Here is a 26,058-nt window from a genome sequence, read left to right on the forward strand (position 1 = left end):
CGCGGTATTATATGGCGATCCTCCCCGCATGCGGTATTATGGGGCGATCCTCCCCGCATGCGGTATTATAGGGCGATCCTCCCCGCATGCGGTATTATAGGGCGATCCTCCCCGCACGCGGTATTATAGGGCGATCCTCCCGCACCCGGTATTATAGGGCGATCCTCCCTGCACGCGGTATTATATGGCGATCCTCCCCGCATGCGGTATTATGGGGCGATCCTCCCCGCATGCGGTATTATAGGGCGATCCTCCCCACACGCGGTATTATAGGGCGATCCTCCCGCACCCGGTATTATATGGCGATCCTCCCCGCACACGGTATTATAGGGCGATCCTCCCCGCACGCGGTATTATAGGGCGATCCTCCCTGCACGCGGTATTATAGGGCGATCCTCTCTGCACGCGGTATTATAGGGCGATCCTCCCCGCACACGGTATTATAGGGCGATCCTCCCCGCACGCGGTATTATAGGGCGATCCTCCCCGCACGCGGTATTATAGGGCGATCCTCCCCGCACGCGGTATTATAGGGCGATCCTCCCCGCACGCTGTATTATAGGGCGATCCTCTCTGCACGCAGTATTATAGGGCCATCCTCCCCGCACGCGGTATTATAGGGCCATCCTCCCCGCACGCGGTATTATAGGGCGATCCTCTCTGCACGCGGTATTATAGGGCGATACTCCCCGCACACGGTATTATAGGGCGATCCTCTCTGCACGCGGTATTATAGGGCCATCCTCCCCGCATGTGGTATTATAGGGCGATACTCCCCGCACACGGTATTATAGGGCGATCCTCCCCGCACGCGGTATTATAGGGCGATCCTCTCTGCACACGGTATTATAGGGCGATCCTCCCCGCACACGGTATTATAGGGCGATCCTCCTCGCACGCGGTATTATAGGGCGATCCTCCCCGCACGCGGTATTATAGGGCGATCCTCCCCGCACGCTGTATTATAGGGCGATTCTCTCTGCACGCAGTATTATAGGGCCATCCTCCCCGCACGCGGTATTATAGGGCCATCCTCCCCGCACGCGGTATTATAGGGCGATCCTCTCTGCACGCGGTATTATAGGGCGATACTCCCCGCACGCGGTATTATAGGGCGATCCTCTCTGCACGCAGTATTATAGGGCGATCCTCCCCGCACGCGGTATTATAGGGCCATCCTCCCCGCACGCGGTATTATAGGGCCATCCTCCCCGCACGCGGTATTATAGGGCGATCCTCCCCGCACGCAGTATTATAGGGCGATCCTCCCCGCACACGGTATTATAGGGCCATCCTCCCCGCACGCGGTATTATAGGGCCATCCTCCCCGCACGCGGTATTATAGGGCGATCCTCCCCGCACGCAGTATTATAGGGCCATCCTCTTCGCACAAGGTATTATAGGGCCATCCTCCCCGCACACAGTATTATAGGGCGATCCTCCCCGCACGCAGTATTATAGGGCGATCCTCCCCGCACACAGTATTATAGGGCGATCCTCCCCGCACACAGTATTATAGGGCGATCCTCCCCGCACGCAGTATTATAGGGCGATCCTCCCCGCATGCAATATTATAGGGCCATCCTCCTCGCACGCGGTATTATAGGGCCATCCTCCCCGCACGTGGTATTATAGGGCGATCCTCCCCACACATGGTATGATAGGGCGATACTCCTCGCACGCAGCATTATAGGGCGATCCTTCCCGCACGCGGTATTATACGGCGATCCTCCCCGCACGTGGTATTATAGGGCGATCCTCCCCACACGCGGTATTATAGGGCGATCCTCCCCACACGCGGTATTATAGGGCGATCCTCCCCGCACGTGGTATTATAGGGCGATCCTCCCCGCACGCGGTATTATAGGGCGATCCTCCCCGCATGCGGTATTATGGGGCGATCCTCCCCGCACGCGGTATTATAGGGCGATCCTCCCCGCACGTGGTATTATAGGGCGATCCTCCCCACACATGGTATGATAGGGCGATACTCCTCGCACGCAGCATTATAGGGCGATCCTTCCCGCACGCGGTATTATACGGCGATCCTCCCCGCACGTGGTATTATAGGGCGATCCTCCCCACACGCGGTATTATAGGGCGATCCTCCCCACACGCGGTATTATAGGGCGATCCTCCCCGCACGTGGTATTATAGGGCGATCCTCCCCGCACGCGGTATTATAGGGCGATCCTCCCCGCATGCGGTATTATGGGGCGATCCTCCCCGCACGCGGTATTATAGGGCGATCCTCCCCGCACGCGGTATTATGGGGCGATCCTCCCCGCACGCGGTATTATGGGGCGATCCTCCCCGCACGCGGTATTATGGGGCGATCCTCCCCGCACGCGGTATTATAGGGCGATCCTCCCCGCACGCGGTATTATGGGGCGATCCTCCCCGCACGCGGTATTATGGGGCGATCCTCCCCGCATGCGGTATTATAGGGCGATCCTCCTCGCACATAGTATTATAAGGCGATCCTTCCCGCATGCAGTCTTATAGGGCGATCCTCCCTGCACGCGGTATTATATGGCGATCCTCCCCGCATGCGGTATTATGGGGCGATCCTCCCCGCATGCGGTATTATAGGGCGATCCTCCCCACACGCGGTATTATAGGGCGATCCTCCCGCACCCGGTATTATAGTGCGATCCTCCCTGCACGCGGTATTATATGGCGATCCTCCCCGCATGCGGTATTATGGGGCGATCCTCCCCGCATGCGGTATTATAGGGCGATCCTCCCCGCATGCGGTATTATAGGGCGATCCTCCCCGCACGCGGTATTATAGGGCGATCCTCCCGCACCCGGTATTATAGGGCGATCCTCCCTGCACGCGGTATTATATGGCGATCCTCCCCGCATGCGGTATTATGGGGCGATCCTCCCCGCATGCGGTATTATAGGGCGATCCTCCCCACACGCGGTATTATAGGGCGATCCTCCCGCACCCGGTATTATATGGCGATCCTCCCCGCACACGGTATTATAGGGCGATCCTCCCCGCACGCGGTATTATAGGGCGATCCTCCCTGCACGCGGTATTATAGGGCGATCCTCTCTGCACGCGGTATTATAGGGCGATCCTCCCCGCACACGGTATTATAGGGCGATCCTCCCCGCACGCGGTATTATAGGGCGATCCTCCCCGCACGCGGTATTATAGGGCGATCCTCCCCGCATGCGGTATTATAGGGCGATCCTCCCCGCACGCTGTATTATAGGGCGATCCTCTCTGCACGCAGTATTATAGGGCCATCCTCCCCGCACGCGGTATTATAGGGCCATCCTCCCCGCACGCGGTATTATAGGGCGATCCTCTCTGCACGCGGTATTATAGGGCGATACTCCCCGCACACGGTATTATAGGGCGATCCTCTCTGCACGCGGTATTATAGGGCCATCCTCCCCGCATGTGGTATTATAGGGCGATACTCCCCGCACACGGTATTATAGGGCGATCCTCCCCGCACGCGGTATTATAGGGCGATCCTCTCTGCACACGGTATTATAGGGCGATCCTCCCCGCACACGGTATTATAGGGCGATCCTCCTCGCACGCGGTATTATAGGGCGATCCTCCCCGCACGCGGTATTATAGGGCGATCCTCCCCGCACGCTGTATTATAGGGCGATTCTCTCTGCACGCAGTATTATAGGGCCATCCTCCCCGCACGCGGTATTATAGGGCCATCCTCCCCGCACGCGGTATTATAGGGCCATCCTCTCTGCACGCGGTATTATAGGGCGATACTCCCCGCACGCGGTATTATAGGGCGATCCTCTCTGCACGCAGTATTATAGGGCGATCCTCCCCGCACGCGGTATTATAGGGCCATCCTCCCCGCACGCGGTATTATAGGGCCATCCTCCCCGCACGCGGTATTATAGGGCGATCCTCCCCGCACGCAGTATTATAGGGCGATCCTCCCCGCACACGGTATTATAGGGCCATCCTCCCCGCACGCGGTATTATAGGGCGATCCTCCCCGCACGCGGTATTATGGGGCGATCCTCCCCGCACGCGGTATTATGGGGCGATCCTCCCCGCATGCGGTATTATAGGGCGATCCTCCTCGCACATAGTATTATAAGGCGATCCTTCCCGCATGCAGTCTTATAGGGCGATCCTCCCTGCACGCGGTATTATATGGCGATCCTCCCCGCATGCGGTATTATGGGGCGATCCTCCCCGCATGCGGTATTATAGGGCGATCCTCCCCACACGCGGTATTATAGGGCGATCCTCCCGCACCCGGTATTATAGTGCGATCCTCCCTGCACGCGGTATTATATGGCGATCCTCCCCGCATGCGGTATTATGGGGCGATCCTCCCCGCATGCGGTATTATAGGGCGATCCTCCCCGCATGCGGTATTATAGGGCGATCCTCCCCGCACGCGGTATTATAGGGCGATCCTCCCGCACCCGGTATTATAGGGCGATCCTCCCTGCACGCGGTATTATATGGCGATCCTCCCCGCATGCGGTATTATGGGGCGATCCTCCCCGCATGCGGTATTATAGGGCGATCCTCCCCACACGCGGTATTATAGGGCGATCCTCCCGCACCCGGTATTATATGGCGATCCTCCCCGCACACGGTATTATAGGGCGATCCTCCCCGCACGCGGTATTATAGGGCGATCCTCCCTGCACGCGGTATTATAGGGCGATCCTCTCTGCACGCGGTATTATAGGGCGATCCTCCCCGCACACGGTATTATAGGGCGATCCTCCCCGCACGCGGTATTATAGGGCGATCCTCCCCGCACGCGGTATTATAGGGCGATCCTCCCCGCATGCGGTATTATAGGGCGATCCTCCCCGCACGCTGTATTATAGGGCGATCCTCTCTGCACGCAGTATTATAGGGCCATCCTCCCCGCACGCGGTATTATAGGGCCATCCTCCCCGCACGCGGTATTATAGGGCGATCCTCTCTGCACGCGGTATTATAGGGCGATACTCCCCGCACACGGTATTATAGGGCGATCCTCTCTGCACGCGGTATTATAGGGCCATCCTCCCCGCATGTGGTATTATAGGGCGATACTCCCCGCACACGGTATTATAGGGCGATCCTCCCCGCACGCGGTATTATAGGGCGATCCTCTCTGCACACGGTATTATAGGGCGATCCTCCCCGCACACGGTATTATAGGGCGATCCTCCTCGCACGCGGTATTATAGGGCGATCCTCCCCGCACGCGGTATTATAGGGCGATCCTCCCCGCACGCTGTATTATAGGGCGATTCTCTCTGCACGCAGTATTATAGGGCCATCCTCCCCGCACGCGGTATTATAGGGCCATCCTCCCCGCACGCGGTATTATAGGGCGATCCTCTCTGCACGCGGTATTATAGGGCGATACTCCCCGCACGCGGTATTATAGGGCGATCCTCTCTGCACGCAGTATTATAGGGCGATCCTCCCCGCACGCGGTATTATAGGGCCATCCTCCCCGCACGCGGTATTATAGGGCCATCCTCCCCGCACGCGGTATTATAGGGCGATCCTCCCCGCACGCAGTATTATAGGGCGATCCTCCCCGCACACGGTATTATAGGGCCATCCTCCCCGCACGCGGTATTATAGGGCCATCCTCCCCGCACGCGGTATTATAGGGCCATCCTCCCCGCACGCAGTATTATAGGGCCATCCTCTTCGCACAAGGTATTATAGGGCCATCCTCCCCGCACACAGTATTATAGGGCGATCCTCCCCGCACGCAGTATTATAGGGCGATCCTCCCCGCACACAGTATTATAGGGCGATCCTCCCCGCACACAGTATTATAGGGCGATCCTCCCCGCACGCAGTATTATAGGGCGATCCTCCCCGCATGCAATATTATAGGGCCATCCTCCTCGCACGCGGTATTATAGGGCCATCCTCCCCGCACGTGGTATTATAGGGCGATCCTCCCCACACATGGTATGATAGGGCGATACTCCTCGCACGCAGCATTATAGGGCGATCCTTCCCGCACGCGGTATTATACGGCGATCCTCCCCGCACGTGGTATTATAGGGCGATCCTCCCCACACGCGGTATTATAGGGCGATCCTCCCCACACGCGGTATTATAGGGCGATCCTCCCCGCACGTGGTATTATAGGGCGATCCTCCCCGCACGCGGTATTATAGGGCGATCCTCCCCGCATGCGGTATTATGGGGCGATCCTCCCCGCACGCGGTATTATAGGGCGATCCTCCCCGCACGCGGTATTATGGGGCGATCCTCCCCGCACGCGGTATTATGGGGCGATCCTCCCCGCACGCGGTATTATGGGGCGATCCTCCCCGCACGCGGTATTATAGGGCGATCCTCCCCGCACGCGGTATTTTGGGGCGATCCTCCCCGCACGCGGTATTATGGGGCGATCCTCCCCGCATGCGGTATTATAGGGCGATCCTCCTTGCACATAGTATTATAAGGCGATCCTTCCCGCATGCAGTCTTATAGGGCGATCCTCCCTGCACGCGGTATTATATGGCGATCCTCCCCGCATGCGGTATTATGGGGCGATCCTCCCCGCATGCGGTATTATAGGGCGATCCTCCCCACACGCGGTATTATAGGGCGATCCTCCCGCACCCGGTATTATAGTGCGATTCTCCCTGCACGCGGTATTATATGGCGATCCTCCCCGCATGCGGTATTATGGGGCGATCCTCCCCGCATGCGGTATTATAGGGCGATCCTCCCCGCATGCGGTATTATAGGGCGATCCTCCCCGCACGCGGTATTATAGGGCGATCCTCCCGCACCCGGTATTATAGGGCGATCCTCCCTGCACGCGGTATTATATGGCGATCCTCCCCGCATGCGGTATTATGGGGCGATCCTCCCCGCATGCGGTATTATAGGGCGATCCTCCCCACACGCGGTATTATAGGGCGATCCTCCCGCACCCGGTATTATATGGCGATCCTCCCCACACGCGGTATTATAGGGCGATCCTCCCCACACGCGGTATTATAGGGCGATCCTCCCGCACCCGGTATTATGGGGCGATCCTCCCGCACCCGGTATTATGGGGCGATCCTCCCGCATCCGGTATTATAGGGCGATCCTCCCCGCATGCGGTATTATGGGGCGATCCTCCCGCACCCGGTATTATAGGGCGATCCTCCCGCACCCGGTATTATGGGGCGGGTCCTATCTTTTCTCGACGTACTATTAACAGGCAACAATCTCAATAGTGAAAACGGAATCCATTGAAGTTGGCGCTTATTTACGCTGGGAATCCATGCGGCCGATTGCGCTTTGTTTGTTTCTTGCGTGAAAAACGCAATGCTCACACATACAGAAGAAAATGCAGCGCGCCGGAAGGCGCCGGGCTGCGGTCTGTGAGCATGCTGTGTGCACCGTGTGAACGAACCCTTAGACTGCACATCGTGGAATCCGCATGAGATCAGTGGTGACGCACGGCGGTTGATTTTGCGGGGAGTCGCCGCGCTCGGCTGGACGCTGGGGAGATTTCCAAGTCTCAAATCTGCATTGCAAAAAAAAAAGTGAAGCGACAGAAATACGTAGCGTGTTCAGAGGTGGAATCTGCGCAGACAAACCCAACGCCGATTCTGCCCTCGTGAATATTGCCTTATGGCTGGCAGATGGGGCACTACGGCCGTCTAGTACGCGGCACTCGGGGGGTCTGTGCTGTGGGCGCTGTTATGGAGACACTTTGTTATGGGGGCACGGTGGTCGGCCCGGTGGGGGGGGGTAAGGGTCGTCCACGCTGCACATGTCACGTTTTCTGTCCATAATAAGCTATAATGGGATAAATGCGGTCAGACTTTTGGCGCCGTTTAGCCTGATATACGTTTCTGTCCGTTTTTTCATAGGGTTGGACCCCCCACTGCGCTTCACTGTCCCACGAACAAGTATGGAGACGGATGCGTTATATGGGGGCGGTCCTGGATTTCGGGAGGTTGGCGGCTACGGTATAGCAGAGCCGTATGTGTCATCTATATATTTTGCGATAACTCGGGGGGCGGAAATGATTTCTTCCCGCAGCCCACTGATAACAGAGCAACTTTTCCCAAATAAGAACCTCGACTTTCCTGCGTCTCCAAGTAAGTAAATGGGCGAACTGCGCGGTCAAACGCGAGGAGTAACGTGAAGTCTTGTGAGTCATCGGGAGCGGCTCTCCTTACAGCTCCTTACATTTCCTGCAGCAGGTGGGGTCGCTGCGCCGTACGGGGGGCCAGACCACATAGCCATGCTGGGAACCCAATAAACGGGTTTCCTCAGCGGTCATGTGACTATTATTCCTGCACTGGCAGCCGGCTGCTACATTTCCGGCAACATTCCAGAAAGCTCGGAACGTTCCCATTGTAATACGGCGACGCACGTTCTGTCCTGTCCGACCCCCCCCCCCCCCCCCCCCCCCCATCCAGCTGCCATTCCTGTAACGAAGCAACAAGATCCAATGTCATCCAGGAAAATCAGAAACCGCGACTTATGGCAGAGAAAGGGAAGCGGGAACTAAGAGTGTTTAGTTATGTAAATTATATGCAAATAAACATCTCATTATGCGGTCTAGCCAAGAGCTGAGGGAATTGTCCTACCTGCACACATGAAAATTCTTTACGATAGGGCACAGTATTATAGTAGTTATATTCTTGTACATAGGGGGCAGTATTATAGTAGTTATATTCTTGTACATAGGGGGCAGTATTATAGTAGTTATATTCTTGTACATAGGGAGCAGTATTATAGTAGTTATATTCTTGTACATAGTGGGCAGTATTATAGTAGTTATATTCTTGTCCATAGGGGGCAGTATATTATAGTAGTTATATTCTTGTACATAGGGGGCAGTATTATAGTAGTTATATTCTTGTACATATGGGGCAGTATTATAGTAGTTATATTCTTGTACATAGGAGGCAGTATTATAGTAGTTATATTCTTGTACATAGGGGGCAGTATTATAGTAGTTATATTCTTGTACATAGGGAGCAGTATTATAGTAGTTATATTCTTGTACATAGGGGGCAGTATTATAGTAGTTATATTCTTGTACATAGGGGGCAGTATTATAGTAGTTATATTATTGTACATAGGGGGCAGTATTATAGTAGTTATATTCTTGTACATAGGGGGCAGTATTATAGTAGTTATATTCTTGTACATAGGGGGCAGTATTATAGTAGTTATATTCTTGTACATAGGGGACAGTATTATAGTAGTTATATTCTTGTACATAGGGAGCAGTATTATAGTAGTTATATTCTTGTATATAGGAGCAGTATTATAGTAGTTATATTCTTGTACATAGGGGACAGTATTATAGTAGTTATATTCTTGGACATAGGGGGCAGTATTATAGTAGTTATATTCTTGTACATAGGGAGCAGTATTATAGTAGTTATATTCTTGTACACAGGAGGCAGTATTATAGTAGTTATATTCTTGTACATAGGGAGCAGTATTATAGTAGTTATATTCTTGTACATAGGAGCAGTATTATAGTAGTTATATTCTTGTACATAGGAGCAGTATTATAGTAGTTATATTCTTGTACATAGGGGGCATTATTATAGTAGTTATATTCTTGTACATAGGGAGCAGTATTATAGTAGTTATATTCTTGTACATAGGGGGCAGTATTATAGTAGTTATATTCTTGTACATGGGGGCAGTATTATAGTTGTTATATTCTTATACATAGGAGGCAGTATTATAGTAGTTATATTCTTGTACATAGGGAGCAGTATTATAGTAGTTATATTCTTGTACATAGGGGGCAGTATTATACTAGTTATATTCTTGGACATAGGGGGCAGTATTATAGTAGTTATATTCTTGTACATAGGAGGCAGTATTATAGTAGTTATATTCTTGTACATAGGAGGCAGTATTATAGTAGTTATATTCTTGTACATAGGGGGCCGTATTATAGTAGTTATATTCTTGTACATAGGGGCAGTATTATAGTAGTTATATTCTTGTACATAGGGGACAGTATTATAGTAGTTGTATTCTTGTACATAGGGGCAGTATTATAGTAGTTATATTCTTGTACATAGGGGGCAGTATTATAGTAGTTATATTCTTGTACATAGGGGCCAGTATTATAGTAGTTATATTCATGTACATAGGGGCAGTATTATAGTAGTTATATTCTTGTACATAGGGGGCAGTATTATAGTAGTTATATTCTTGTACATAGGGGGCAGTATTATAGTAGTTAAATTCTTGTACATAGGGGGCAGTATTATAGTAGTTAAATTCTTGTACATAGGGGGCAGTATTATAGTAGTTATATTCTTGTACATAGGGTGCAGTATTATAGTAGTTATATTCCTGTACATAGGGGCAGTATTATAGTAGTTATATTCTTTTACATAGGGGGCAGTATTATAGTAGTTATATTCTTGTACATAGGGGGCAGTATTATAGTAGTTATATTCTTGTACATAGGAGCAGTATTATAGTGGTTATATTCTTGTACATAGGGGGCAGTATTATAGTAGTTATATTCTTGTACATAGGGGGCAGTATTATAGTAGTTATATTCTTGTACATAGGGAGCAGTATTATAGTAGTTATATTCCTGTACATAGGGGCAGTATTATAGTAGTTATATTCTTGTACATAGGGGCAGTATTATAGTAGTTATATTCTTGTACATAAGGGGCAGTATTATAGTAGTTATATTCTTGTACATAGGGGCAGTATTATAGTAGTTATATTCTTGTACATAGGGGGCAGTATTATAGTAGTTATATTCTTGTACATAGAGGGCAGTATTATTATAGTTATATTCCTGTACATAGGGGGGCAGTATTATAGTAGTTATATTCTTGTACATAGGGGCAGTATTATAGTAGTTATATTCTTGTACATAGGGGAGCAGTATTATAGTAGTTATATTCTTGTACATAGGGGGCAGTATTATTGTAGTTATATTCTTGTACATAGGAGGCAGTATTATAGTAGTTATATTCTTGTACATAGGGGGGCAGTATTATAGTAGTTATATTCTTGTACATAGGGGGCAGTATTATAGTAGTTATATTCTTGTACATAGGGGGCAGTATTATAGTAGTTATATTCTTGTACATAGGAGGCAGTATTATAGTAGTTATATTTTTGTACATAGGGGGCAGTATTATAGTAGTTATATTCTTGTACATAGGGGCAGTATTATAGTAGTTATATTCTTGTACATAGGGGGGCAGTATTATAGTAGTTATATTCTTGTACATAGGGGGCAGTATTATAGTAGTTATATTCTTGTACATAGGGGGCAGTATTATAGTAGTTATATTCCTGTACATAGGAGCAGTATTATAGTAGTTATATTCTTGTACATAGAGGGCAGTATTATAGTAGTTATATTCTTGTACATAGAGGGCAGTATTATTATAGTTATATTCCTGTACATAGGGGGCAGTATTATAGTTGTTATATTCTTGTACATAGGAGGCAGTATTATAGTAGTTATATTCTTGTACATAGGGGGCAGTATTATAGTAGTTATATTCTTGTACATAGAGGGCAGTATTATTATAGTTATATTCCTGTACATAGGGGGCAGTATTATTGTAGTTATATTCTTGTACATAGGAGGCAGTATTATAGTAGTTATATTCTTGTACATAGGGGGGCAGTATTATAGTAGTTATATTCTTGTACATAGGGGGCAGTATTATAGTAGTTATATTCTTGTACATAGGAGGCAGTATTATAGTAGTTATATTTTTGTACATAGGGGGCAGTCTTATAGTAGTTATATTCTTGTACATAGGGGGCAGTATTATAGTAGTTATATTCTTGTACATAGGGGGCAGTATTATAATAGTTATATTCTTGTACATAGGGGGCAGTATTATAGTAGTTATATTCTTGTACATAGGGGGCAGTATTATAGTAGTTATATTCTTGTACATAGGAGCAGTATTATAGTAGTTATATTCTTGTACATAGGGGGCAGTATTATAGTAGTTATATTTTTGTACATAGGGGGCAGTATTATAGTAGTTATATTCTTGTACATAGGGGGCAGTATTATAGTAGTTATATTCTTGTACATAGGGGGCAGTATTATAGTAGTTATATTCTTGTACATAGGGGCCGTATTATAGTAGTTATATTCTTGTACATAGGGGGCCGTATTATAGTAGTTATATTCTTGTACATAGGGGGCAGTATCATAGTAGTTATATTCTTGTACATAGGGGCAGTATTATAGTAGTTATATTCTTGTACATAGGGGGCAGTATAATAGTAGTAATTTTTTTGTACATAGGGGGCATTATTATAGTAGTTATATTCTTGTACATAGTAGGCAGTATTATAGTAGTTATATTCTTGTACATGGGGAGCAGTATTATAGTAGTTATATTCTTGTACATTGGGAGCAGTATTATAGTAGTTATATTCTTGTACATAGGGGGCAGTATTATAGTAGTTATATTATTGTACATAGGGGCAGTATTATAGTAGTTATATTCTTGTACATAGGGGGCAGTATTATAGTAGTTATATTCTTGGACATAGGGGGCAGTATTATAGTAGTTATATTCTTGTACATACAGAACAGTATTATAGTAGTTATATTCTTGGACATACGGGGCAGTATTATAGTAGTTATATTCTTGTACATAGGAGGCAGTATTATAGTAGTTATATTCTTGTACATGGGAGGCAGTATTATAGTAGTTATATTTTTGTACATAGGGGGCAGTATTATAGTAGTTATATTCTTGTACATAGGGGGCAGTATTATAATAGTTATATTCTTGTACAGAGGGGGCAGTATTATAGTAGTTATATTCTTGTACAAAAGGGGCAGTATTATAGTAGTTATATTCTTGTACATAGGGGGCAGTATTATAGTAGTTATATTCTTGTACATAGGGAGCAGTATTATAGTAGTTACATTCTTGAACATAGGAGGCAGTATTATACAAGTTATATTCTTGTACATAGGGGGCAGTATTATAGTAGTTAAATTCTTGTACATAGGGGGCAGTATTATAGTAGTTCTATTCTTGCACATAGGGGGCAGTATTATAGTAGTTATATTATTGTACATATGGGGCAGTATTATACAAGTTATATTCTTGTACATAGGAGGCAGTACTATAGTAGTTATATTCTTGTACATAGGGGCAGTATTATAATAGTTATATTCTTGTATATAGGGGCAGTATTATAGTAGTTATATTCTTGTACATAGGGGGCAGTATTATAATAGTTATATTCTTGTATATAGGGGCAGTATTATAGTAGTTATATTCCTGTACATAGGGAGCAGTATTATAGTAGTTATATTCTTGTACATGGGAGGCAGTATTATAGTAGTTATATTCCTGTACATAGGGAGCAGTATTATAGTAGTTATATTCTTGTACATAGGGGGCAGTATTATAGTGGTTATATTCTTGTACATAGGGGGCAGTATTATAGTAGTTATATTCTTGTACATAGGGAGCAGTATTATAGTAGTTATATTCTTGTACATAGGAGCAGTATTATAGCAGTTATATTCCTGTACATAGGGAGCAGTATTATAGTAGTTATATTCTTGTACATGGGAGGCAGTATTATAGTGGTTATATTCTTGTACATAGGGGGCAGTGTTATAGTAGTTATATTCTTGTACATAGGAGGCAGTATTATAGTAGTTATATTCTTGTACATAGGGGGCAGTATTATAGTAGTTATATTCTTGTACATGGGAGGCAGTGTTATAGTAGTTATATTCTTGTACATAGGGGGCAGTATTATAGTAGCTATATTCTTGTCCATAGGGGCAATATTATAGTAGTTATATTCTTGTAAATAGGGGGCAGTATTATAGTAGTTATATTCTTGTACATAGGGGGCAGTTTTATACTAGTTATATTCTTGTACATAGGGGGCACTATTATAGTAGTTATATTCTTGTACATTGGGGGCAGTATTATAGTAGTTATGTTCTTGTACATAGGGGGCAGTATAATAGTAGTTATATTCTTGTACATAGGGGGCAGTATTATAGTAGTTATATTCTTGTACATAGGAGGCAGTATTATAGTAGTTATATTCCTGTACATAGGAGCAGTATTATAGTAGTTATATTCTTGTACATAGGAGGCAGTGTTATAGTAGTTATATTCTTGTACATAGGGGGCAGTTTTATACTAGTTATATTCTTGTACATAGGGGGCACTATTATAGTAGTTATATTCTTGTACATTGGGGGCAGTATTATAGTAGTTATGTTCTTGTACATAGGGGGCAGTATAATAGTAGTTATATTCTTGTACATAGGGGGCAGTATTATAGTAGTTATATTCTTGTACATAGGAGGCAGTATTATAGTAGTTATATTCCTGTACATAGGAGCAGTATTATAGTAGTTATATTCTTGTACATAGGAGGCAGTATTATAGTAGTTATATTCTTGTACATAGGAGGCAATGTTATAGCAGTTATATTCTTGTACATAGGGAGCAGTATTATAGTAGTTATATTCTTGCACATAGGGGGCAGTATTATAGTAGTTATATTCTTGTACATAGGAGGCAGTATTATAGTAGTTATATTCTTGTACATGGGAGGCAGTATTATAGTAGTTATATTTTTGTACATAGGGGGCAGTATTATAGTAGTTATATTCTTGTACATAGGGGGCAGTATTATAATAGTTATATTCTTGTACAGAGGGGGCAGTATTATAGTAGTTATATTCTTGTACAAAAGGGGCAGTATTATAGTAGTTATATTCTTGTACATAGGGGGCAGTATTATAGTAGTTATATTCTTGTACATAGGGAGCAGTATTATAGTAGTTACATTCTTGAACATAGGAGGCAGTATTATACAAGTTATATTCTTGTACATAGGGGGCAGTATTATAGTAGTTAAATTCTTGTACATAGGGGGCAGTATTATAGTAGTTCTATTCTTGCACATAGGGGGCAGTATTATAGTAGTTATATTATTGTACATATGGGGCAGTATTATACAAGTTATATTCTTGTACATAGGAGGCAGTACTATAGTAGTTATATTCTTGTACATAGGGGCAGTATTATAATAGTTATATTCTTGTATATAGGGGCAGTATTATAGTAGTTATATTCTTGTACATAGGGGGCAGTATTATAATAGTTATATTCTTGTATATAGGGGCAGTATTATAGTAGTTATATTCCTGTACATAGGGAGCAGTATTATAGTAGTTATATTCTTGTACATGGGAGGCAGTATTATAGTAGTTATATTCCTGTACATAGGGAGCAGTATTATAGTAGTTATATTCTTGTACATAGGGGGCAGTATTATAGTGGTTATATTCTTGTACATAGGGGGCAGTATTATAGTAGTTATATTCTTGTACATAGGGAGCAGTATTATAGTAGTTATATTCTTGTACATAGGAGCAGTATTATAGCAGTTATATTCCTGTACATAGGGAGCAGTATTATAGTAGTTATATTCTTGTACATGGGAGGCAGTATTATAGTGGTTATATTCTTGTACATAGGGGGCAGTGTTATAGTAGTTATATTCTTGTACATAGGAGGCAGTATTATAGTAGTTATATTCTTGTACATAGGGGGCAGTATTATAGTAGTTATATTCTTGTACATGGGAGGCAGTGTTATAGTAGTTATATTCTTGTACATAGGGGGCAGTATTATAGTAGCTATATTCTTGTCCATAGGGGCAATATTATAGTAGTTATATTCTTGTAAATAGGGGGCAGTATTATAGTAGTTATATTCTTGTACATAGGGGGCAGTTTTATACTAGTTATATTCTTGTACATAGGGGGCACTATTATAGTAGTTATATTCTTGTACATTGGGGGCAGTATTATAGTAGTTATGTTCTTGTACATAGGGGGCAGTATAATAGTAGTTATATTCTTGTACATAGGGGGCAGTATTATAGTAGTTATATTCTTGTACATAGGAGGCAGTATTATAGTAGTTATATTCCTGTACATAGGAGCAGTATTATAGTAGTTATATTCTTGTACATAGGAGGCAGTGTTATAGTAGTTATATTCTTGTACATAGGGGGCAGTTTTATACTAGTTATATTCTTGTACATAGGGGGCACTATTATAGTAGTTATATTCTTGTACATTGGGGGCAGTATTATAGTAGTTATGTTCTTGTACATAGGGGGCAGTATAATAGTAGTTATATTCTTGTACATAGGGGGCAGTATTATAGTAGTTATATTCTTGTACATAGGAGGCAGTATTATAGTAGTTATATTCCTGTACATAGGAGCAGTATTATAGTAGTTATATTCTTGTACATAGGAGGCAGTATTATAGTAGTTATATTCTTGTACATAGGAGGCAATGTTATAGCAGTTATATTCTTGTACATAGGGAGCAGTATTATAGTAGTTATATTCTTGCACATAGGGGGCAGTATTATAGTAGTTATATTCTTGTACATAGGAGGCAGTATTATAGTAGTTATATTCTTGTACATAGGGGGCAGTATTATAGTAGTTATATTCTTGTACATAGGGGCCGTATTATAGTAGTTATATTCTTGTACATAGGGGGCCGTATTATAGTAGTTATATTCTTGTACATAGGGGGCAGTATCATAGTAGTTATATTCTTGTACATAGGGGCAGTATTATAGTAGTTATATTCTTGTACATAGGGGAGCAGTATTATAGTAGTTATATTCTTGTACATAGGGGGCAGTATTATAGTAGTTATATTCTTGTACATAGGAGGCAGTATTATAGTAGTTATATTCTTGTACATAGGGGGCAGTATTATAGCAGTTATATTCTTGTACATAGGGAGCAGTATTATAGTAGTTATATTCTTGCACATAGGGGGCAGTATTATAGTAGTTATATTCTTGTACATAGGGGGCAGTATTATAGTAGTTATATTCTTGTACATAGGGGGCAGTATTATAGTAGTTATATTCTTGTACATAGGGGCCGTATTATAGTAGTTATATTCTTGTACATAGGGGGCCGTATTATAGTAGTTATATTCTTGTACATAGGGGGCAGTATCATAGTAGTTATATTCTTGTACATAGGGGCAGTATTATAGTAGTTATATTCTTGTACATAGGGGGCAGTATAATAGTAGTAATTTTTTTGTACATAGGGGGCATTATTATAGTAGTTATATTCTTGTACATAGTAGGCAGTATTATAGTAGTTATATTCTTGTACATGGGGAGCAGTATTATAGTAGTTATATTCTTGTACATTGGGAGCAGTATTATAGTAGTTATATTCTTGTACATAGGGGGCAGTATTATAGTAGTTATATTATTGTACATAGGGGCAGTATTATAGTAGTTATATTCTTGTACATAGGGGGCAGTATTATAGTAGTTATATTCTTGGACATAGGGGGCAGTATTATAGTAGTTATATTCTTGTACATACAGAACAGTATTATAGTAGTTATATTCTTGGACATACGGGGCAGTATTATAGTAGTTATATTCTTGTACATAGGAGGCAGTATTATAGTAGTTATATTCTTGTACATGGGAGGCAGTATTATAGTAGTTATATTTTTGTACATAGGGGGCAGTATTATAGTAGTTATATTCTTGTACATAGGGGGCAGTATTATAATAGTTATATTCTTGTACAGAGGGGGCAGTATTATAGTAGTTATATTCTTGTACAAAAGGGGCAGTATTATAGTAGTTATATTCTTGTACATAGGGGGCAGTATTATAGTAGTTATATTCTTGTACATAGGGAGCAGTATTATAGTAGTTACATTCTTGAACATAGGAGGCAGTATTATACAAGTTATATTCTTGTACATAGGGGGCAGTATTATAGTAGTTAAATTCTTGTACATAGGGGGCAGTATTATAGTAGTTCTATTCTTGCACATAGGGGGCAGTATTATAGTAGTTATATTATTGTACATATGGGGCAGTATTATACAAGTTATATTCTTGTACATAGGAGGCAGTACTATAGTAGTTATATTCTTGTACATAGGGGCAGTATTATAATAGTTATATTCTTGTATATAGGGGCAGTATTATAGTAGTTATATTCTTGTACATAGGGGGCAGTATTATAATAGTTATATTCTTGTATATAGGGGCAGTATTATAGTAGTTATATTCCTGTACATAGGGAGCAGTATTATAGTAGTTATATTCTTGTACATGGGAGGCAGTATTATAGTAGTTATATTCCTGTACATAGGGAGCAGTATTATAGTAGTTATATTCTTGTACATAGGGGGCAGTATTATAGTGGTTATATTCTTGTACATAGGGGGCAGTATTATAGTAGTTATATTCTTGTACATAGGGAGCAGTATTATAGTAGTTATATTCTTGTACATAGGAGCAGTATTATAGCAGTTATATTCCTGTACATAGGGAGCAGTATTATAGTAGTTATATTCTTGTACATGGGAGGCAGTATTATAGTGGTTATATTCTTGTACATAGGGGGCAGTGTTATAGTAGTTATATTCTTGTACATAGGAGGCAGTATTATAGTAGTTATATTCTTGTACATAGGGGGCAGTATTATAGTAGTTATATTCTTGTACATGGGAGGCAGTGTTATAGTAGTTATATTCTTGTACATAGGGGGCAGTATTATAGTAGCTATATTCTTGTCCATAGGGGCAATATTATAGTAGTTATATTCTTGTAAATAGGGGGCAGTATTATAGTAGTTATATTCTTGTACATAGGGGGCAGTTTTATACTAGTTATATTCTTGTACATAGGGGGCACTATTATAGTAGTTATATTCTTGTACATTGGGGGCAGTATTATAGTAGTTATGTTCTTGTACATAGGGGGCAGTATAATAGTAGTTATATTCTTGTACATAGGGGGCAGTATTATAGTAGTTATATTCTTGTACATAGGAGGCAGTATTATAGTAGTTATATTCCTGTACATAGGAGCAGTATTATAGTAGTTATATTCTTGTACATAGGAGGCAGTGTTATAGTAGTTATATTCTTGTACATAGGGGGCAGTTTTATACTAGTTATATTCTTGTACATAGGGGGCACTATTATAGTAGTTATATTCTTGTACATTGGGGGCAGTATTATAGTAGTTATGTTCTTGTACATAGGGGGCAGTATAATAGTAGTTATATTCTTGTACATAGGGGGCAGTATTATAGTAGTTATATTCTTGTACATAGGAGGCAGTATTATAGTAGTTATATTCCTGTACATAGGAGCAGTATTATAGTAGTTATATTCTTGTACATAGGAGGCAGTATTATAGTAGTTATATTCTTGTACATAGGAGGCAATGTTATAGCAGTTATATTCTTGTACATAGGGAGCAGTATTATAGTAGTTATATTCTTGCACATAGGGGGCAGTATTATAGTAGTTATATTCTTGTACATAGGAGGCAGTATTATAGTAGTTATATTCTTGTACATAGGGGGCAGTATTATAGTAGTTATATTCTTGTACATAGGGGGCAGTATTATAGTAGTTATATTCTTGTACATAGAGGGCAGTATTATAGTAGTTATATTCTTGTACATTGGGGGCAGTATTATAGTAGTTATATTCTTGTACATTGGGGGCATTATTATAGCAGTTATATTCTTGTACATTGGGGGCAGTATTATAGTAGTTATATTCTTGTATATAGGGGCAGTATTATAGTAGTTATATTCTTGCACATAGGGGGCAGTATTATAGCAGTTATATTCTTGTACATAGGGGGAGTTTTATAGTAGTTATATTATTGTACATAGGGGGCGGTGTTATAGTAGTTATATTCTTGCACATAGGGGCAGTATTATAGCAGTTATATTCTTGTACATAGGGTGCAGTATTATAGTAGTTATATTCTTGTACATAGGGGCAGTATTATAGTAGTTATAGTCTTGTACATTGGGGGCAGTATTATAGTAGTTATATTCTTGTATATAGGGGCAGTATTATAGCAGTTATATTCTTGTACATAGGGGGAGTTTTATAGTAGTTATATTATTGTACATAGGGGGCGGTGTTATAGTAGTTATATTCTTGCACATAGGGGGCAGTATTATAGTAGTTATATTCTTGTACATAAGAGGCAGTATTATAGTAGTTATATTCTTGTACATAGGGGGCAGTATTATAGTAGTTATATTCTTGTACATAGGAGGCAGTATTATAGTAGTTATATTCTTGTACATAGGGGGCAGTATTATAGTAGTTATATTCTTGTACATAGGAGGCAGTATTATAGTAGTTATATTCTTGTACATAGGGGGCAGTATTATAGTAGTTATATTCTTGTACATGGGAGGCAGTATTATAGTAGTAATATTCTTGTACATTGGGGGTAGTATTACAGTAGTTATATTCTTGTACATAGGGGGCAGTATTATAGTAGTTAAATTCTTGTACATAGGAGGCAGTTTTATAGTAGTTATATTCTTGTACATAGGGGGCAGTATTATAGTAGTTATATTCTTGTACATAGAGGGCAGTATTATAGTAGTTATATTCTTGTACATAGGGGGCACTATTATAGTAGTTATATTCTTATACATAGGGCGCAGTATTATAGTAGTTATATTCTTGTACATAGGGGGCAGTATTATAGTAGTTATATTCTTGTACATAGGGGCAGTATTATAGTAGTTATATTCTTGTACATAGGGGGCACTATTATAGTAGTTATATTCTTATACATAGGGCGCAGTATTATAGTAGTTATATTCTTGTACATAGGGGCAGTATTATAGTAGTTATATTCTTGTACATAGGGGGCACTATTATAGTAGTTATATTCTTATACATAGGGCGCAGTATTATAGTAGTTATATTCTTGTACATAGGAGGCAGTATTATAGTAGTTATATTCTTGTACATAGGGGCAGTATTATAGTAGTTATATTCTTGTACATAGGGGGCAGTATTATAGTAGTTATATTCTTGTACATAGGGGCAGTATTATAGTAGTTATATTCTTGTACATAGGGGCAGTATTATAGTAGTTATATTCTTGTACATAGGGGCAGTATTATAGTAGTTATATTCTTGTACATGGGAGGCAGTATTATAGTAGTTATATTCTTGTACATAGGGGGCAGTATTATAGTGGTTATATTCTTGTACATAGCGGGCAGTATTATAGTAGTTATATTCTTGTACATAGGGGGCAGTATTATAGTAGTTAAATTCTTGTACATAGGAGGCAGTTTTATAGTAGTTATATTCTTGTACATAGGGGGCAGTATTATAGTAGTTATATTCTTGTACATAGAGGGCAGTATTATAGTAGTTATATTCTTGTACATAGGGGGCACTATTATAGTAGTTATATTCTTATACATAAGAGGCAGTATTATAGTAGTTATATTCTTGTACATAGGGGGCAGTATTATAGTAGTTATATTCTTGTACATAGGGGGCAGTATTATAGTAGTCATATTCTTGTACATAGGGGGCAGTATTATAGTAGTTATATTCTTGTACATAGGGGGCAGTATTATAGTAGTTATATTCTTGTACATAGGGGCAGTATTATAGTAGTTATATTCTTGTACATAGGGGGCAGTATTATAGTAGTTATATTCTAGTACATAGGAGGCAGTATTATAGTAGTTATATTCTTGTACATAGGGGGCAGTATTATAGTAGTTATATTCTTGTACATAGGGGGCAGTATTATAGTAGTTATATTCTTGTACATAGGAGCATAATTATAGTATGTATATCCCAGAGTAGGGAGTCGCGGGGTGTTTTCTGTGTTGCTGGATGTAACACCGGTGATTTTTTGGGCGGTTCTGGTAATAATTTCCTCCTGGATTATAACAATTATGCGGTTGTGTCACCGGCTATTGCAGTAATTGTCTGCCTCTCGGTGAGCAGTGTTGGTCTCATTGCAGTTACTGACCCCCTTCTTCTCTATTTGTACGCAGGTAACCGTATAGCCCATTACGTGCGAACTGTGCAGAATCGGATGTAATGATTGATCTACATGAGCTCGTCTCCCTCGCTTACTAAAGCCACCCTGGTTCCAGGACTCCTCCTTCAGCTTCGTTAGGAGGCCTCATTATACCGGTCTGTTTGGATGTGTGTCTGACCTGGGCAGTCACCGTCGGTCTCCTGGAATGCAGCTGACCTGTTCGTGGGAGTGAGAAGTCAGGAGAAAGGAATTCGTATAACTTTATACCACCTTCCTGCAGCCTCCGCAACAATAACAAGGATCACACCTGTTCTCAGGTACGCGGTGCCCTTCATGTGGCGAAAAGCTCCACCGTTCTGCACGGATTGTACGGCGCTCCTGTGAGCTTCTCTACGGCTGCCTCCTTCCACCTGAGGTCTATGGTGGACTGCACACATATCAACGCTCCCTGGAGATTGCATTCTTGAAGCAAGCCCTTGGATATTATACACTTCTGCAAAGTCTCCTTGTGGATTGTACCACCTTGTAGGACATGACGGACGTCTGCACCGAAGTCCAGCTTCACTCCTCCAAAACTAAGTCTTTGCCAAATCAATCTTTTTAAGTTGTGAGCGTTTGACTCTTTCTCAAGCCACATGCAGGGGGCTCTAGGAGAAAACAAGGTTGCGGACAGTAATGTGAAAAAAATTCTTATGTCGTGTCTGAAAGGGCAGCAGGTCATAATCAAGATGGAGGCCATGAAGATCATACAGGCTGAGAAGTTCTCGGAGTGCCAGAACTCTCAGCCGCGGTACGGCCCTCCATCAAGGAGGGAGCCTCCTCTAGTTGCCAAGCGTGCCTGGCCCTCGGACTCGGAGATTATCGTCAACCAGGCCTGCGGGGAGATGCCGGCTCTGGATAACACTCCGAGCACCTTGGGACTTCCCAGGACGCCTCCACCACCACGACGGGAGAAGATCTACCCCGGCCAACGGAAAGCCAGTACCGAGATCTGCTACCACCGTAAGACGCCCTCGGATGAAGTGATCGTCAACCAGTATGTGCTGCACCCGTCCACCCCATGTGAACCCTTAGAATGTCCCACCTGTGGCCATATGTACAATTTTACCAACAAGAGGCCTCGGATCTTATCTTGTCTCCATTCCGTGTGCGAGGAGTGCCTGCAGATTCTCTACGAGTCGTGTCCCAAGTACAAATTCATTTCATGCCCAACCTGCAAGCGGGAAACTGTGCTGTTTACAGACTATGGCTTGGCGGCCCTCGCTGTGAACACCAGCATCCTCAACCGGCTACCGACGGAGGCGCTGTCGTCCAACCCCGTACAATGGAGCAGCGAGGCGGACCGCAGTTGCTACCAGACCTTTCGCCAGTACTGTGGCGCCGCTTGTAGCTGCCAAATCCGCAATCCACTGTCTTCCTGTACCATCATGTAGCTTCGCGGCGGGCATGGCCCTGGAGAACTGGCATTACTTGCAGTATTAGTGGCAGAAGCGGGTCCGGGGCAGCTTGTATCTCAGATTCAGCCACTTCTATATCCAGACTTTGTTCCATATCAGTGACTTTGTGATTGACGGTGACAGCTGAACCCACCGACCATCGTTTACATCCTCCTTCCATCCGTCTTGGTGACTTCTTGCATCCCCCTGTTGTTTTGTCTACTCTTGCACCTTCTTGTCTGCCCTTTTCTTAGCGGTCTTTTCTAAGTGGTAATGTAAATATGCATGACGGACGGAGCGGAAAGGACTCGGTGGACCCGTTACAACCAGCTGTGCCGCGGAAACAAGGCACCAAGCACAACTCCACTCCGGAACACAATGGTGGACGGCAAAGACGCGGGTTGTTCGCTGCAGTGGCTGGTCACTCTGGATCCAACCCCCCGCTGATGCCAGGGGCGGTGGGCATCATCCGACGCCTCCCTTTGTCTAAATTGTTTTGCCAAAGCTATTATTATAATTCTTATTTCAGTTGCGGGAAAGAAATGACAGAAATGATCTATTTTAACTTATTGTATGTATTTGAGAACGTGACGGCGTCGACCACTCGGCAGGTCCCTCTTGCATCAGTTTAAGCCCTCCTCTGCCGGCGGGGTCTCACGAGGTTGCGGTGCGACGGACTGACGACGTTGCCGGCAGAGCGGGGGGGTTATTTGGCCCACGTTTGTCCTGATGAGAGAATCATGGTGGGAGACGTCTCCTTCGTTACCTTGAAGGCTGTGTACTGTCTTTAAGAAGAGCCCTGCTGTTCCATAGCTTGCTGACCGGCGACGGTTCTTGCTAGAGCTAAGCTTCCTCTTCAGCTGAAATAACCATCAACTACATAAACGGCTACAACACGCCCGGCTCTGCCGCCTCCGTTCTTCTGTGTTTATGTGATTTTTGTGTGAAAGGTAATTAAAGGGGTCGTACCACCGCTGACTTATCACCGATCCGTCTGATCGGCGGTGAGAGCCCACCAACCCAAGAACAGGAGTCCTGCTGCACCCCTGTCAGTGGGGGGGAGATTGTTTGGCGCTGCGGTCGCACACGCTCAGTGCCAATCCACTCACTTCAGTGGGGCTGATGGTAATAGCTGCGTACAAACGCTCGGCTATTCGCAACAGTCCCATTGAGTATGAATGGCGCATATGTGACCACCACTCAACAAGCTCCTCCTCACTGCAGTGATACAGAAGAGGGGCGCAGGACCCCAGTTCTCGGGATCAGCAGGGGTCTTAGCTGAAAATAGGTGATAAAAGTCAAGCTTGGAACAACCCCATTTAAAGAGACAGCGCACTATTAGGGGCCTTTGGCAGAGGTCAGAACTCAGCCTGCAGGACGCACCACAAGCCGCAGTAAATGGCCCAACAACGTCCTCAGGCAACCTGCGGGTTTTGAGTGGAATTGAAAATGGCTTAAAAGCTGCTTGCAGTTCCACATCAAAGTCCGCAGTTAGGGCTCATTCACACAGGGGGTTTATGCTGCATACAACGGACATAATACGCCGCGCCGAATCCCTATTGATTAGCATTTGGGCTTGTGGAAATATATGTGTGTCGTGTGAAAATAGCCCATTGTCAATACGAATGCGCAAATACGCGGCGCACACGTATGATACGTGTGTATTCTCTGCATGAAATCCATGCAAGCAGCGCTGATATGTGCAGTAGAGAGGAGGGTTGTGGTCCGTGAATACGCAGTGTGTTTGCAGACCGAAATATGCGTACGCCCGTGTGAATTAACTCTTAGGGCTTTCACCCGCTGGCATTTTTTTTAACGCTGCGATTTCGTTTTTTTCAATGGGATTTTCTAATGTTAAAATCACACAAAAAACACAAAAAAGCACAAACTTGCGATTTTAACATTAGAAAGTCCCATTGAAAAAAACGAAATCGCAGCGTTAAAAAACCGGCAGTGTGAAGGCGCTCTTAGGCCGCTCTCACACGTGTTCACAAGACGCCTTGCCGTGATTTCAGGCGGTGTTCCTGAACGCATTTGAGTGTTTTCAGAGCATCATTGTAAATGGGAATGAGGTGCGTTAAAAAGCGCAGACAGCGCTCAAACATCGTGGTGTTAGCAACGCCGCATTCAAGCGCTAGTCTGTTTTTCGTGTTCCTCGGAACGCATTGCCCATTGTTTTCAGCGGGACACTCGAACACATCGCTGGCCGTGTGATGCGCACGCGAGTGCGATGTGATGCTTCCCATTGAAATGGCGAACACCAGCCGATCCCCCGACGAGCGTGAAACAAATGCTGGACGATTGGAACTTCACAGAAGCGTTGTGAGCTGTTTTTGCATCCGTGGGTGAAACACGTTGACAACCGCGAGATCAGGGCGGGCTTCTAGACCCGATATGGCGCTCGCCCGTGTGAATGTAGCCTTATACCAGGGTCTGAGACGGCCTGTGCAGTATACACCCCTATGGCCGAGAGAGGCCTCAACTGCTTCTGGGTCCGTCCATCGGGTCTGCCGTCCGGTGAAGGTCCGACTGAACAGCAGCGATAAGGAGGTCTAGAAAGCAAACCCTTGCTGCGCTGATAAAGGTCTGCGGTTGCCCTTGTATGCGCTGTATAAACATCAGAGACGCATACGATGGCGGTGGTCACGTGACTGCGTCCTCAGCCGTCCTGCCATCCTGGGTGTCAGGATGAGCCATGAGGTCGCACAGCTTAAGGTACCGTCACGTAATAATCGCTAAAATGAGT

At 44.0% G+C, this 26,058-nt stretch overlaps 1 protein-coding gene across 3 annotated transcripts in view; it reads left to right on the forward strand.

The window, feature by feature from the left end:
* Positions 1-24,210, forward strand: part of RNF208 (ring finger protein 208) — a 39,259-nt gene extending 15,049 nt beyond the window's left edge. For 2 of the 3 annotated variants that reach the window (XM_066580027.1, XM_066580028.1), the window contains one exon: positions 21,890-24,210. In XM_066580027.1, coding sequence (XP_066436124.1) covers positions 22,512-23,309 — 798 coding nt within the window. In that variant the 5' untranslated portion in view covers positions 21,890-22,511 and the 3' untranslated portion in view covers positions 23,310-24,210. Of the gene's footprint in view, positions 1-8,004; positions 8,086-21,889 lie in introns of those variants that run through there. The other variant, XM_066580029.1, reaches the window with a different exon arrangement.
* The last annotated feature ends 1,848 nt before the right edge of the window (positions 24,211-26,058 follow it).

The sequence above is a fragment of the Eleutherodactylus coqui genome, chromosome 10, assembly GCF_035609145.1.
Source record: "Eleutherodactylus coqui strain aEleCoq1 chromosome 10, aEleCoq1.hap1, whole genome shotgun sequence".
NCBI classification, from domain to species: Eukaryota; Metazoa; Chordata; class Amphibia; order Anura; family Eleutherodactylidae; genus Eleutherodactylus; species Eleutherodactylus coqui.